The sequence below is a fragment of the Heloderma suspectum genome, chromosome 7 (genome assembly GCF_057233095.1).
Source record: "Heloderma suspectum isolate Gila_16-S chromosome 7, 16-S_ref, whole genome shotgun sequence".
NCBI lineage: Eukaryota > Metazoa > Chordata > Lepidosauria > Squamata > Helodermatidae > Heloderma > Heloderma suspectum.
In genome coordinates, this window is record NC_139464.1 from 117963440 (window position 1) to 117980129 (window position 16690).

The 16690-nt window shown below is 44.7% G+C and overlaps 1 protein-coding gene across 2 annotated transcripts in view; it reads left to right on the top strand.

Moving 5' to 3' along the window:
* PCLO (piccolo presynaptic cytomatrix protein) overlaps window positions 1–16690 on the top strand; it is a 424050-nt gene that overhangs the window by 274376 nt on the left and 132984 nt on the right. For both annotated transcript variants that reach the window (XM_084811197.1, XM_084811198.1), the window contains one exon: window positions 2373–2454. In XM_084811197.1, coding sequence (XP_084667323.1) covers window positions 2373–2454 — 82 coding nt within the window. The remainder of the gene's footprint in view (window positions 1–2372; window positions 2455–16690) is intronic.

Sequence of the window (16690 nt, forward strand, 5' to 3'; positions counted from 1 at the left end):
GGAAAGTGAAAATATTGCTGTATCACGGCGTGTATAGGTTCAGGAAGTGCGTATTTGTGGCACTGTCCAATCCTGCCCTTGAGCTGGCAGGCATGAGAAGCTAGCAATCGGAAACTAGCCAAAACTAGCATTTCCACAGTAGAACAAATCAGCAGAGCTCACAGAAAGGAGCTGTTCTCACCTGCCCCTTTCCAGACATGCTAGTTTCATCTAGTTTCCATGGTTGCTAGCTTTTCTTTGTGCTGGTCATTCCCACCATTTTCACTGGTCATTCCCACCAGTGTAACCTAGTGGGCACTGGCAGATGGCCAGTACTGGATACTGTCCTTGGTAGATTTGCATTGAAATGTAAATCCAACTAATTTCTTACCCATCCCTATGTACCATTCAGACTGCGTTGCTTTAAATTGCAAATATCTTAAATACACTTGCCATCTGTTCCCGAAAGAACCCATTGTATGGTAAGATGCTTGGCATTTGCAGTTTTATGTCTGTCAAGGCAGGCTGAAAGAAGACACATTGCCAAATTTCTCCTTGCCCTGCAACTATACAAGCATAGGAGCCATCTTTCAAATCAGGGCTTGGCAGCCTTGAACATAACCAGATTATATAGATTGCAGCCACCATTGCTGCAATGGGGAAGAACGGGTCTGAGCCAGAAGTACACTTAAGCAACCATTCATTTCTGCTATTGATCTGCCCTGTGCCCTTGAGTTCTATTTCTATAGTGATTTTTCGTTTGCTTCATTATAAATTGCCGAAAATTTGAAGACATATATAGCAGAGATGGTGAGGGCATTTTTGCTGAGATAAAATGAAACTCTTTGATGAGAATGAGTGCTCCAAAAGAGAAAGCGATGAGTGGAGGAAGCATTTGGTTCCATTGTCCCAACGGCTTCACGGTCACCTCTGTTGAGCTGTCAGGAGTCTGTGTCTGCAGAGGGTCATTGTGCTAAATAGAAACATCCCAGCAGGTAAAGCCATTCTGATACGATTCCTGAGAATTAGCTTTTTCCCCTTGAAGAGGATTCTCTGGAAGACATTTTCAACCTTCATGCTAGCAAAGTGGATTCTAGGGAACAAAAACGTAAGCCATAGTAAAATCGTTAGTCTTCAAGGTTCCATAAGACTCTTTGTTGTTTCTCTCCAGTAAAGTGAAGTGATTTTATCAAACCCTGCATGCGGCAAGTGGTACAGATTTCATTTTTGATAGCCGAACATGTATTGGCCTTTAAACAACCACAGAATGGCAAGCCAGCATTTTGTGTTTTTGCTTTGTAAATGGTTGCTATTGATACTGGGGCCTAGAAACAGACTACATACATTTTCTTTTTATTAGAAACAGAATACATACATTTTCCTTTCATTTTAAAGAAAATTAAATCCTCCTTGCTCTTCTCACTGAACATCTATCGTGTTAACAAAAAGTAACGTAAATATATATATATAAGATGAATGGATATAATAAAAATAGGCATGATCACAACAGAATCCACAGCAAAAAAGGACACAGAGCAAACCACAGCAAAACAAAACTAACCCCAAAGGTTAGTTTGGGCGCTCTGCCCCCCACCCACCCCACCCCGAGCAGAAACATTTCTACAGTGTGGCAGAAAATCAGGAGTGAGGGTGTCAGGGAAACATCCTGGGGGAAGGAGTTCCAAAACAAAAGGTGTGTGGGTGTGACAAAAGAAAAGACCGTATCAAACATGCCTGCCTAATCCCTGAAGAACATGGTGACTCTGAGAGGGCCTTGTAGGGAGGATAGTTTCATATGGGAAGAGGTACTCCTGGAGAGGAAATCCTTGGTTATAGGCCATTTAGGGCTTTAAAGGTCAACGTGCGAACTTTGAATTGGGCCCAGAAGTCAATAGGGTGGCAGTGAAGTTGACAAAGTAGAAGCGTTACATGTACATAGTTATGCATTCCTTTATAGAAGCAAGTTTGGAAGGGGTCTCCCCTTGGAGTGTTTACAAAAATCACCATGGGATGGCAGAATGCGGTTCATTTGAATTTAGCTTGATTGACCCAGCGATGCAAGAAGTGTGAAGAGCAGTCTGCTATATTACATTGGCTTGTGATGCTTGAAGTATCACTGTAACATGGGATGTAACTGTGTCACTGGCCCTATCCACATGATCAGGTTACTTCAGACATTACTGGGAGCAGCTACACAGCAATGATTGTCATATTTTGCTGCAAGTAGTGTAGGAACCAATCCCAATTGTGATTTGAAATCAGGATTGTTGATGGGAGTGGGGGGATGGGGAAGGGGAAACACTTCCGAATGTTTACAGGACTATTGCTTTACTTATAAGTTATTATGAAAACAGGCATATCTTTAACAGGCATGCATATTTTATATTCTCTAGATTAATGGGAAGCCTATCCAATACATCTTTCCCCATGCAAGGCTGAAACTACCGAGGGACCCAAAGGATCACTCAGTTTCAGGTAAAGCAAACAGGAGCATCTGGCTTTATTAGAATATTTATTATATGGCATGCAAATTCAATATGATTTGACAATCTGTCTACAACCTGGTAAAGGATTGTTGTTCATCTTGGATAAGTGACAACATTCAATGAGAACAGAACAGAATGGTATTTATTGGGTACTACAACACTTTCTTAAAAATAAGGAAGGTACTATAAGAATCGTGCTACTGACGAAACTATGCCTAGATACTGTATATTTGTTTCCATTCCCTCTTTTTCATTGACAGGATGCTTAAGGCCGCATATTCTGAAGGAATCTAATTTTCTGGGATTGTTATTTATATGCCTCTACATTACTCTGAAAATAGGTCAAGGATCCTGGGATACCTGAGTGTTTGGGAAAGTAATAAATTGTCTTGGCTTCAATCCTATGCACACATACCTGGGAATAAGACCTATTGAGCAGAGTAGCAGTTACGTCCAAGTAAACATGCACAGAATTGTACTGCTAGACTATTTAGCAATGCAAGGGACATCATATGCAGACCGCTGATAGCAGATCACAGCCCTCCTTATCAGGAACCATCAGCAAAACTGCTTTGCCTGCCCTGTGCCTTCTCCCACTGAGAAGTGGAGGCAGGGCAGGCAAAACTCTGGCTCCCCCAATCCTCTTGTTATCTCCAGTTGGGAAGGGGAGCAACACCAACGGGAATCCCCTTGTTATCACAGATCAGAAACAAAGAAATTCCTCTCCCCGCCTCCTCACCAAGCCCCCCAATAGCCTCCAGACCTGTGGGTGGGGCGTAGGAGTGGGTGGGGCTTAGGAGGGCTGGGGCTTGGGGAGGGGAGGGGAATGGGCAGGGCCCATGGAGGGAGCCCATACCGCTATGGGACCAAGCCTCTGCCAGCCAGAAGTTGGCCTCCCCTGGTCTAAACAAAGAGACCGGGGGGGGGGGGTCTAGAGGCTGGGCAGTACTTAGGGCAACAGTGCAGACCTAATTGTTTACGCCTCACATGCATCTCCACTTGCCAATACATCTCTGCATTGGCCCTCAACCCCAACATTAGCATCGCGAGGGAAACATGGGATTGGGAACCCTGTATTTTCTTCTTAAAGTGTATTTCCCATTTAGGCATGCCCTAGCCTGGAGCAGTCTACACCAGCGATTTTGTGTGAAGGGAGAGCAGTTTGAGGTCCTTTGCAACACATGACATTGTGGCCAATCCACAGCCAACCAGCTGCATCCCTCTTGAAAAGCCGCATTTTCCGGAAGTCCTTTTACTCCGTATTTTTTACTCCAAGCACCTCCCAGGCAAGATGCCCTGACCCTCCACATTCAGTCCTGGGCGTGCCCCTGTGACGTGGCTGTGACCTGGCAGTGAGCTGGTCAAGGGGTGGGGGCGCGCACCCCACCCCATTCACTCTTGTTCCCCCTTGGCACTACTGTTGCCACTCAGAGTACCTTCCCTGCCTTCCCCATTCATAAAAGCTTCTGCGCTTACTAGGAGCCAGAAACTCCCACTGCCTGCTTAGGAAAAGAGGGGGGAAAGTGGGGGAGAGAGAGAGACCGTGGATGGGGGGAGAGAGACAGTGGCGCTTCCTTTGATAGGCATAGGAAGTGGGGGGGTTCAAAACTGGTGGTCAAGTGTGAGGTAACTCCCCGCCTATATCCGCCTCCTTGGAATGAACTTGGGTAAGCCCTCGGGGTGCTTGAGGAGAACCGCCGGAGGGGACCCTTCTCCCCTCAGCCGCTGCTGCCCCTGCTCCCATTCTTCCTGCTTCCATCACACCTATGCCCACAGGTCTTCTTCCCTCCACCCGGCTCAAAGCAACAACAAACATACATACACGCTGGCTCCATCTCCTTAAAAAAGAAAACGAAAAAGGGGCACTTTTCTCCGGAGAATCTGTAGTCTCTTTTTCGCATTGGGAAAATGGGAGCTGCGGTGCTGTTTTCTCCCTTAAAGGCATAGTTTCACTATCTGAGTGGGTCAGGAGAGCGCCTTATTCATAGAATGCAGTTTTCTCCCTTCTTAAAGGCGCAGTCTCGCCGTTCCGATGTGTCTGGATAGTGGCTTGACTCCTTCACAGAATGCAGGCCGTTTTCTCCATTCATAAAAGCGCAGCTTTGATCTTTAATCTTTCACATATGCCAGTGCTGGATGAGAGTCTCTGGAGTTGGACTCGGTGGTCTTATAGGCCCCTTCCAGCGCTACTATTCTCTGGGCTATGAAGCTACACACATGCACCCTTGTGTGCATGTTTACTCAGGAGTATGTTTCGCTCCCCAGTAGAAGTTAACTTCGCTTCCCTACAGTGTCAAGCAGGAGAGTGAGCCCCATTGAGTTCCATGGGACTCATTTTCAAGTAAGCCTTCATGGGGATCATGCTGTGAGGTTTGCTTTTTCTCAAAATGCAGGACGGGGATTCACCCCAATGCTTGATGAGCGGGGAGAGGTGTGGGGTAAACTACAGGGGCTTCCTTCAGGGCTTCCAGTAAACTTCCCTGAGCAGGGGAGCATTGACAGGGGTGGGGAACAACTTTCTCATTTGCTGCGCAGCACCTGTGGGGTTGATGACATTTTTTCATGAAATCTGCTTTGGGCTGTCAGGGGCACATGAAGCAAGAAAAGTGGGGGTTTAGCTCATGCATACTCGGCTTTTCTTGCTTTGTGTGCAACTGACAGACTAAAGCCGATTTCATGAAAATCCAGATGATACTCTAACGCACGTCTCATTCCGTTGTTGTGGAGATCCCCCCTCCCCCCCCATTTAAGTCAATGGATTATATCTGCCGAGCTCTATCCTAGATAGTGGCCATAGACTTTGTTTCTGTAGACCTTCTGGAAACAAGTTTCAGGTATATTGGGGGCGGGGGGGAGTGGGTGGCAGCATTTAAAATGCAAGTCTGTGTCGTACAACACATGCACGAAAAAGGCTGACGTGGTTTTTGTTGGCTGTGTTCATTACTATAAATGCTATACCAGTTGTCAATAAGTCTGATGTTTCACAATATGCTCTCCCACGTTTCTTTCTTCCTTGTGAAAAGAAAGACTATCGATTTTGAATTAAATGTTTTCTTCTTTGGCAATATACACTATTTGTCTTGTGCCAGAGGCATCTAGTTCAAGCATTCAAGGTTTTCTGACAGAACAATTGGGATCCTTTTTTTCCTTTTTTTTACACTGCTATAGAAAATAATAATGGTGAATGTCAAAACCCATTCCCGTGCAGAAGTAATTACTGCTGCCAACCGGCATTTTCCTTCCAGGATTAAATGGAAAGTAACATTATGTTTCCATGCCTTGCTAAATGTTGTTGTTTTCCCAAGATTTGCTGGCAGAAAACTTCAATAATCCATTCTTCCCATCCGACGCATTCACCAGCTAACATATTTACCACTTTCTTTCTTTATATTTCAGGGGGGCTTTCGACTTCACATTTTTTTCATGCTTGCAAACAAGCAAGCAAAAATTAATAAACAAACACATAATCCAGGTCACATGTTTATTCTTCCTAAACAGGCCTATACCCAGATTATTTTCAATATGAAATGAGGTTGGGTGGGGATAACGCTGTAAGAGACCGCCTTCTCCTGTATAGGCTACCCTGGTCTCTACGTTTTGAGGTGGAGGGCTTGCTGACTATAATGCGGTCTACTGTGGTTCATTTAACTGTGGTGCCAAGTGGGGCCTTCTCAATTGTGGCACCCACCATGTGGAATGATCTCCCCATTGGGATCAGGTGGGCTCCTAGTGTGGAGAGCTTCCACCAAGAACTAAAGACACACTTATTTTTACCCAGGCGTTCCTGTGACCACTAGCATTGTTAGCCACTCCTGGTTATTTTAATGAGATTTTATTGTTTTTATCATTGCTTTATGGTTTTAATTATTGGTTTAGGTGTATTTTATTCTGATTTTATCTTGCAAACCACGGTGGGATTTTTTTTTTTAATGAAAAGCAGTATAGAAATTATCTGAAATAAACCAATAAAAAAGGAATACATAGTCTTCAAGCACAATCCTATGCATGTTTAGACAGAAAAAAGGCCTACAACTCCCAGCGTGCCCCAGCCAGCCATTTAAATTAAGGTTATTAATTGGGGGGGCATCCTATCAGGATACCCATCAGCCTCCAAACTTGGAGGCTGACGGGCATCCTATGCAGAGCAGGAGGAGCACAGGGGCAATCTTCACCTCCACGCTCCTCCTCACACTCTGCATTTTTGTTAGATGGATTTTTTCGCCCATCTAGCTGGGGCTCGGTGGAGTGGGAGGGAAGGAGGCTGGGGAGGCTGGAGGATTCTTCATAAGCCAGCCTCCCCAGTCCCCTCCCATCTCCACCCACAGAACCGCCCCCGACCCTTCTCTACGAGATCCCATTATCTTATCACAGACAGAAGATTGGAGCACAGCCATCCAATTGTCCTGCAAGAAATAGAATATTGAGAATTATCAACACAGTCAACTGTTCATAGTAGTTTAAGGATTATGTTGATGATATTAAACAATAATAAATAGTAGGGAGGAACGAAAGGGACTTACCTGGTCCCGCAGCTTGCTTCACGGTGGGGGGGAGGCGCTTCGGTTCTCCCCCCAAAGTTCAGGCGAGGGGGGGAGGCGCCCTGCCTCACCCGGCTGAAATTCAGGCTGGGGAGGAGCGCCCCGTCTACCCGGCCGCGAAAAAAAAAAGTAAAGTAAAAAAAAACAAACACCCGTGATAGGCTACGTAACGATTTACGTAGCCTATCACGGCTAGATTTCCAAAGTCAGCCGTGATAGGCTACGTAAATCGTCACGTAGCCTATCACAGGTGTGTGTGTTTTTTAACTTTCCTTTTTTATTTTGCAATGGCGGTGGCGGCAGCCGGTCAGAAGACCGGCCACCGCCGCCGCCCCCACCGAAATGCCGCCAAAACACCGCCGGGACCCGCCGCCGAGAGGGACATTCAACAGAGGTAAGTCCCATCCTGGGGGTGGGCGGGGGGCCAGCGGAGAATTTCACCACCAATTTCAGGGGGCCGAATGCATTGGCATTCAGCCTCCTGGAGATTCGTGGAGAAATTCTCTGCCATCCCTAGTCCTGTTATTCTTCTTCCAGTGGAGAGTAAAATGCTGCCTAATCTATTTGCAAAAGGATGTGATGGTTAGGAATGTAGCATAAAAGCCAACAAACATTGTGGTTCTTGGTACCAATAGGGATGTACGAAAGTGACTTACCTTTCGCGGATTATGTTGATGGTGGAGGGGGAGGCGTTCTATCCCTCCCCCCGGAATCCTGACTGGGGGGGGGAGGCGTTCCATTCCTCCCCCCCAGAATCCTTGAACGGCCGGCTGTGCTCTGCGGCAGCTCCGCGGAGCAGCCAGCCAGGCCCGGCCCGGCCAGGCCAGAGCTGTCTGCAGCCGGATTTCTGGCCACGGAGGGCTCTGGGTAAAACAACAACAACAACAACAGCGTACGCATATGGCGGCGGCTACGGCCGCCGCCATTTGCATTCCTTCTTTTTGGCCGTCTTAATCTATGTAAATATTTACGTAGACTATGACGGCGAAAATCAAGGGGAACGCAAATAGCGTAGCAGGCGCTACTTGCGTCCCTTTTTCATTCACCATTTTAGCCTACGTAAATCTTTACATAGGCTAAAATGGCGAATCAAAAGGGGACGCAAATAGCGCCCGCTATGCTATTTACGTTCCCCTTGATTTTCGCCATCATAGTCTACGTAAATATTTACGTAGATTAAGACGGTAAAAAGAAGGAATGCAAATGGCAACGGCTGTAGCCGCCACCATTTGCGTACGCTTTTTTTTTTTTAAACCCACCCCCAACCATGATAGGCTATGTAAAGATTTACGTAGCCTATCACGTCTTTTTTTTTTTTCCCCCACAAGCCTGGAAATGGCGGTGGTGGCAGCCGGTCGGAAGACCGCCCGCTGCCGCCGCCAGAGCCACTGCCACCTGGAAGATCCGCCCCAGGTAAGTCTTGTTTCAGGGGGGATCCGCGGGGGGGCGGGGGGTGGCAGGCTGTTCCGCCACAGATTTTGGGGGGCCGAATGCACTGGCATTCGGCCTCACCGAGATCTGTGGCGGAATTCTCTGACATCCCTAGGTACCAGAGGAATTTTTGTTCTCCCTTGGAAGAAGATGCCAGAAAGCCTGGCTTTTGTTGTTGTTGTTGTTCAGTCGTTAAGTTGTGTCCGACTCTTTGTGACCCCATGGACCATAGCACGCCAGGCCTTCCTGTCCTCCGCTCTCTCCTGGAGTGTGCTCAACTTCATATTCATTGCATCGGTGATGCTATCTAGCCATCTCATCCTCTGCCGTCCCCTTCTCCTTCTGCCTTCAATCTTTCCCAGCATCAGGGTCTTTTCCAGGGAGTTTTCTCTTCGCATTAGGTGGCCAAAATATTTGAGCTTCAGCTTCAGTATCTGTCCTTCCAATGAGCAGTCAGGGTGGATTTCCTTTAGATGGACTAATTTGACCTCCTTGCAGTCCAGGGGACTCGTAAGAGTCTTCTCCAGCACCGCAGTTCGAAAGCATCAGTTCTTCGGCGCTCAGCCTTCCTTATAGTCCAGCTCTCACAGCCATACGTTGCTACTGGGAAAACCATAGCTTTGATTATAGGTTTAAAAGTAAACCTGGCACATGCCGCTCTTTCAGACTAAACCAGCAGATATGTCAGTTTCTGATTCTTGCACGCTATCGCCAAATAACTATATAATATTTCTCTATGTTGTGAGGGTTATAAAGCTTAAAGCAGGGATGCTAAACTTCAGGCTCAAGGACAAATGTGGCCCTCCAGGTATCCCCACAGTGCCTGCTCCTTGCCCCCTCCTCAACCACAGATCATTTCGTAGTTTCTCAGCTTTTGTGCAGCTTCCCCCAGCCCACTCTAAAAAGCTGACATACCTTTCCGAAGTCTTCGTTCCTGGTAGCAACAGCTTTAAGATAAAATATGTTGGTATTTTTTTGTATTTTGGCCCTGCCCCGTTTGCCTTCAGCCCCACCCACCACTGGAATGCAGCCCCCAAGAGCATCTCCAGAATAGAATTCGGTCCTCAGGCTGGGAGAGGTTCTGCACCCTCGGCTTAAAGGAACATGCCGTGCCAGGAAAATAAGAATTTTCTTGCATTCTGGTCACAAAAATGTACACATAAAGGGCTCATTTTGCTCAACAGTAAATCAAGTAGGAAATTAGTATGTACATAAATCATGCATCTTCCTTCCTTCTCGGGAATCAGATTATTTAGGAACTATTATAGGAACTATTCATTTTGCATGAGGCATCAAATAGATACATTCTAAATTTATTTGATTTTGACATTATTTTTAGGCAGCCTTTCAGAGTAAAACCCTCTCAAGATGCCATACAGGAAAAAACTATACAAAAATATACAAATAGGCAATAGATATATAATAAAATACTGTAAAAAATTAAAAAAAAACACCAATAAAACTTGCAGCCCACAGATTTTGGGAAATCCATAGAAAACAGGTAGTTCTTCAGGCCCTTCCTGACATCCTCAAAGAAGGGGCCTGATGATCCCCTGATGGAAACTGATTTCAATAGTGCAGGGCCACCACTCGAAAGGCCCTCTCCCTTGTATGCAACAGCCTAACCACCCTTGGTGGCAGGCAAGTGAGAAGGGCCTCTGTTGATGACCTCAAAGTGCGGGCAGGCTGGTATGGAAGAAGGCAGTCCTTCAGGTAACTTAGACCCAAACCATTTCAGGCTTTAAAGGTTGAAACAAACACTTTACATTGGGCTCGGAGGAACACTGTAGCCAGGGTGCTCGGAAACACATTAGCAGCCTATGCAGCTGGTGCAGTACCAGTGTCATATGAGCAGACCACCCAGCCTGCATCAGTATCTGGGGGGTGCATTCTGTTCCAAGTGGAGTTTCTGAACTGTCTTCAAATGCTGCCCCATGTAGAGTGCATTATGTGCAGCTAGGGATGGGCGGATTCCCTACCTTCCGGTCCGTGGGGGAATCCACCCAGGGGGGGAGGTGATCTGGGGGTGGATCTCATAAACTCAGATCCACCCCTTTTGTCTTCCATATATACATTAATTTCTAGCCAAGACACTAAACATGGGTTACCAATAATTCATAAATGAAAAACATTTAAATAATTAAACAGCATCAGTAAAATGTGAATACCTATCTTCCTACTCCCACCAACCCCTTCACTTACTCTTCTCCCCCCCCCTTTATGGGTTTTGGAACAAAACAGAGCAAATACTCTTGTAAAGGTAATCAGCCTCAAGAGGAAATCAAGAGGAATTATGTCCAAATATGCTGTAGGAAATCACTTTGATTCCTAAAAGACCAGTCATATAGAAAGCTATAAAGCTCTTTCTCAAGGAGGAAATTAAAAGTAAGCATCCTCATGATCATGGACTCATTAACTGCTATTATTATTTTATATGATGCATTTTATAATATATACATTATATATATGCATAATTAAGAACATATATTCAAATATCATGCCCATGGTTGAGCTAAAGTTAGTATTGTGTAAGTCCCATTGAAATCAATGGAATGCATTAGTTGTGACTTAATTCTCATTGCTTTCAGTAGAACTTTGCTACTGTTACCTGTATCTGGATTGGGGCCAGTGTTCATACCTTCTTTGTATATCTAATTAAGCTGACAAATGATTTGTACCCCCACTCATAGCCATCTTCATTTGAAAATAAGTCTAATTGGTTTCAGTGGAGCTTCATCCAGCATAAGTAAGTAATTAGGATTTTAGGTGCATTTTTAAAAATATATATGACACCTTTTTACATATATATATATATATATATATACACACACACACACACACACACAATGGAAAAGAAAAGAAAACAATAATGGAGCAAGGATAAGAATATTGATGCGTATACATTGGTATATGCAGCCTAGATATCAAAGTAAATGTCTAGGAGGAGTTAATGATAATAGTATATATGTTTAAATATGGAGAGAGTAGTAAGGTCCTCAGTCCATTGAATGGTAGATGGAGGATATTTATCCCGCTGACTTTGGAGTATATGTCTCTTTGCAACCATGACAACTCACAAGACTCATTTCCGTTAGCCATCTGCAGATATGTAATTTAAAAGTGCATGAACATCTGAATGTGTCAATAAATTTTCTAAAACAAAATTAATGTGTAAGATAGGGAGCCACCACAGGGCACACCCACATCATATGAACCAGGGAAGCATTATCAGCTCCACATCACCAGCATTTACCAGAACCTGCCAAGTTGTTTTAAATAGTTACTGAGGTGTCCAGTAGACATGAAACAACAGGTTTGTTGAATCAATCATAAGTTTCTGTCTAAGGAGGCAGTACATGTGGAAGCTGGGGCAGCTTTCCATTGGTGTACATGTGTGAAGGAGCAAAACTGTCCTCCATTTTTGTATTTAGTTGGTTTTAGGGTATTATGCTGTTAATTTTCTTCCCTGTGTACTAGTCAGTTTCAGCCAAAGGGTTAATATTTTATAGGTCAAAAATTTGGTTAGAATATAGAGGTCAGAAAGTTGTGCTCAAGAAGTTAGAGATTATGAAGTTCAGCTGAAGGTTAGAGGAAGGGAGGGAGTTTTAACTCAGGAAACAGAAACATGGTTGGCAGAAATTACCAAGAAACTACCCTCTTGATTGGTTGAAGTTGGGGAGAGGGGAAATGTTTATTTTGGAGGCAGAAGAGCAGAGAGAGAAGAGAGGGGAGGGGAAGGGAGAGAGTGGGGAAGGAAGGAACTGAAGAACTGATTTGATAGAGCTAGACCAATAAGATATATTGCTTGGAAGGTACCTGAATAAAACAGGGACACAGTCTAGTTAGGTGAGCTGGATGTGTTCAGGTTTTAAACCATTTTCCTATTTGATATTTTCTTCAGTACAATTTAAACCTTTTTATTTGAAATTTGTGTTCTCTTTTTTTAGTTACCCACTGCACTTCTAACACCAACCCGTAAACTATCTAAAGCAGATACCTGAGATCCAGAGAGTTTTAAGGCTGGTTTGGTGGAGGCAGCCAAAGAAATAAAGATTTCTACCCTGGTGACCATGGGAAGGCCACAGGGAGGGAAGAGAAAAAAGGAGTGTAGGCACACTCTTTTTTCCTGTTTTCCTTTCAAGTCATGGAACAGGGCGTTGCCAGTCCGTGACAACATGTATAGGACATTCCATTCCCTAAAATCTTGAACATCTAATTTGCTGCAGTCTAATAATTGTTTATGAATAGCTATTGTGAATTTGATCATTTGCATTGTTAAGAAATGTAGCCCAAAGAAAAAGTGCCAAGATTGTTAATCAAGTACTTCTGTATCCCTCTAAAACAAAAATGCTTCCTTACCTAGCCAAGAAATAAGCATTTGGACCCTAATAATAAATAAAAGGGTCTGAGTTTATCCTCAGTCTTGTCTTGAAATAGATAGGTGGGGGGAGCAGATATCTATGTACACTGAAGTTGTTTGTAAGTATTATTTTCTGTTATTCTAATCTAATGCATTGTGCTTTGGTGTATGTAATGAATTACTTATATTTATTTTGAGGGGCCTTATAAGCACTGTAACAAATTCATTAGATCTGGGTTATATGTTATTGAACATTTCTCTGCTGTAAGCATTGAAGAGATCCAATGCTTTCATGCCAGTACAACTGCTAATTGTTGCAAGAAATCTCACTAAAAGGCTATTGGAAATTCCTAGATTCTATTAAGCATAACAAGTTTGTTGCATTGGGAGAAAACTAACATCTGTCTTTCATAACTCATGTCATGTCAGCATTGAGGTTTTGATGGGGATTGGTAGGTGATGTATCTAGTACTAACCTGCATACAACTAGAGAATGAAATGGTTCCAAAACACATTACTGTCTTGGGCTTCTTTTACCAGTAAAGACCAAACTACACATAATGTTAGAAGTATGTTTCTTTTAATATGCTAAGCTCTGGGCCTGTTTTTTCTAGATAAGTAGCCACAGGTGGTGGGGCAATCCAGACCATAGTGTGTCGGAAGGATGGATTAACCTTTGCTCCCTGAGCTGTTTTCCCACTAAAAATGTCCCTACCCCAACTGCTATTCTGTAAATAAGAACTTCAGGGGTGACCGAGGGGAAATTAGGCATGGGAAAGGGTTTTTGTCAAGAAAGAATAGGCCCCACTGCTTAGTTTATGGTATAAGCAGATCATTAAGTTAATGATTAACATGTATGACTATTCCATCATGTTGAAGCAAGTATTGATCCATGAAAGACAGTAGCTCCCTTCACACATTATTCACATGACAGGGATCCATGCTTTGAAAGGCAGGCCACAGGCCCCGCCCCCAATGTTGTGCAGCTTCCTCTAGCCCTGATGTCTACAGGTTAGGTATGGATGACTTAGTTGGGGATGCCTGCACATATGGACCTCCATGGGGGCTGGAACCCTGATTGCACTGAGTTCCAGCTCCCATGGAAGCCCATTAGGGATGTGTACTGACTACTGACCACAAGATTCAATTTCGACCCCAATTCAGCAATTCAGAAAACAGCCTGATTTGGCTTGGACCAACTGGGGCGGGCGGGGGGCTTCAACAACCTGGGTCCAAATTTGAATTTTGTTTTGTACTCATAACAAACACAATCAAACACAGTGAAAAATGTATTTATGCTCTTATTCTGTGGTGGGCATGGCGGCAAAGAAATCTCTGCCACCATTGCATCTGCTCAGTGTCATCCAGGAGAGCTCTTTCAAGTGGTTAAAGGCCACTAGGATGTAGTCTTTAGAACAGAACAACTCAAACTCTCAAAGGCCTGCTGTGAGCAAGTTGCTAAACATTTTGCAGATAAAGTCGCTCATATTCATGCCAACTTGGACACCATTGTTTTGACAGAGACTGAGATGGACAGGGCTAAGTGTACCATCTAGGCATGTTATGGATACCTTTCAGCTTGTGCAACCTCAGAATGTGGACACACTGCTTGGAGGGCTGAGGCCTACTACATGCTCTTTAGATCCTTGCCTATCCTGGCTTGTGAAATCTGCCAGAGCTTGGCTGGGTACCTGGACCTCCAAGGTGATGAATGCCTCCTTGAGGGATGGTGAGCTCCCCGCAGCTTTGAAAGAAGCAGTGCGGAGGGCCTTGTTGAATAAACCAAATCTAGATCCTATGGTTTCAGATAACTATTGCCCAGTATCAAATTTGCCATTCTTGGACAAGGTGCTGGAGCAGGTGGTAGCCTCACAACTCCAAGCAGTGTTGGATGATATTGATTATTTAGATCCATTCCAGTCAGGTTTCAGGTCTGGTTATGGGAGGGAAACAGTGTTGGTTGCCCTGATTGATAGCCTTCTGGATTGTTTATCTGGGTTGGGCATAAGAGGCACAGTTTTAAAGTGGTCCCAGTCCTTTCTGGAGGAGTAGTCTCAGAAGGTGGTGCTGGGGGAATTATGTTCCACCCCATGCTGCTAGTCTGTGGGGTGCTGGGGGAATTATGTTCCACCCCGTGCTTTTTAACATCTAAATGAAACCACTGGGGGAAGACATCAGGAGGTTTGGGCTGAAGTGTCATCAGTATGCGGATGATGCTCAGCTCTATGTCTCGTTTCCATCTACACATCCCAGGAAAGCTGCCGAACTTGTGAACCAGTGACTGGAGGCTGTTTTGGGGTGGTGAGGGTAAACAAGCGGAAACTCAATCCAGACAAGATGGAGGTACTGTGGGTTGGGAAATCAACTACCTGGATGGAGGTTACAACTGAGATGGGGTTGCACTGCCCCTGAAAGACCAAGTGCGTAGTCTGGGTATCATCCTGGCCTCTGCACTAACTGGGAAAGCCCAGGTGGCTGCAATGTCCAGCAGTATATTTCACCAGCTTAGGCTAGTATGTCAGCTGCAGCCCTATCTGGAAAGGATGGACTTGCTTCAGTTATCTGTGCCTAGTGATGTCCAGGCTGGACTACTGTAACGCGCTGTCTCTGTGTCCGTCCAAATCTTCAGGACTTTCAGATTTATATTTGGTCTGCTTCAAGGGAGTCCCGCTTTAATTTGGAATCTCTCGAATTTGTCTGAATCAGCCCGATTCAGGAGTTGGCTGAATCCAAAGCACACCCCTAAAGCCTATGCATGTAGGAAAGGAAAGTTTCCTCCTGTGCAAGCACCGAGTCATTGCTGACTCCTAGAGGGACGCCGCTTTCACTGGAGTTTTCATGGCAGACTGTAGCGGGCTGGTTTGCCATTGCCTTCCCCAGTCGTGACTACCTTTCCCCCAACAAGCTGGGTACTCATTTTACTGTAGGGATGTACAAAAGGTACTTACCTTTCGAGGATTATGCTGATGGTGCGGGGGAGGCATTCTGTCCCTCCCCCCGGAATCCTCACGGGGGGGGGAGGCGCTCCGTTCCTCCCCCCCCCCGGAATCCTGGCCGGACATCCGGCCGCTGGCTAGCAGGGACGCAAATGGCGGCGGCCATAGCTGCCTCCGTTTGCGTCCCTGCAGTCAGCCGTGATAGGCTATGTAAATGTTTACGTAGCCTATCACAGCTGATTTTAAAAAAAACAAACGCGCGTACGCAAATGGCGGCGCCCATGGGCGCCACCATTTGCGTTCCTTATTTTGGCACGTCTTAGTCACATATTAGGTTAAAATGCATACAAAACTTTTGTGTGCAAGCATACCTATTTTGTGAAAAAATATATTCAGAAATTGATTGATTGATTGATTGATTTTAAGAAATTATAAACTATGTCTCCCTCCCACCCAAAAATAGACTTCAGAGCAATATACATAAAAAATTAAAACAATACAATATAAAAATGTAAGGCAATAAACAATACAATACAATTGAGAAGAATAAAGCTGTACAACAACCTGAAAATAAAACAATTTAAAATAGCTGAGCAAATAGAATGATTTAACCTGGTGCCAAAATAAAGATAGCATTGGTCCCAGGCATACCTCCCTCTGGAAGTCATTGCAAAATCAGGGCACCACCATAGAGAAGGCCTTACCTTTAGTACATACATAATGTGAATTTTCATTTTAGTACGTGCATAATGTGAAATCATGTAATTTGTGATATTTAAATATTCTGAGATTGATGTGTAAGCAGGATGGAATGGGCTTTTGAATGAACACATGCAAAACTGTTATGGACTGGAAATAGCCTGGTCCATCCATCCCTAGCTGTAATTTGAACACATTCAGCAACAAAACTACCTCGTAGGTGGTTACGCAGGTGAAAGAGGGGAAGTAGTTGTAGGGGTA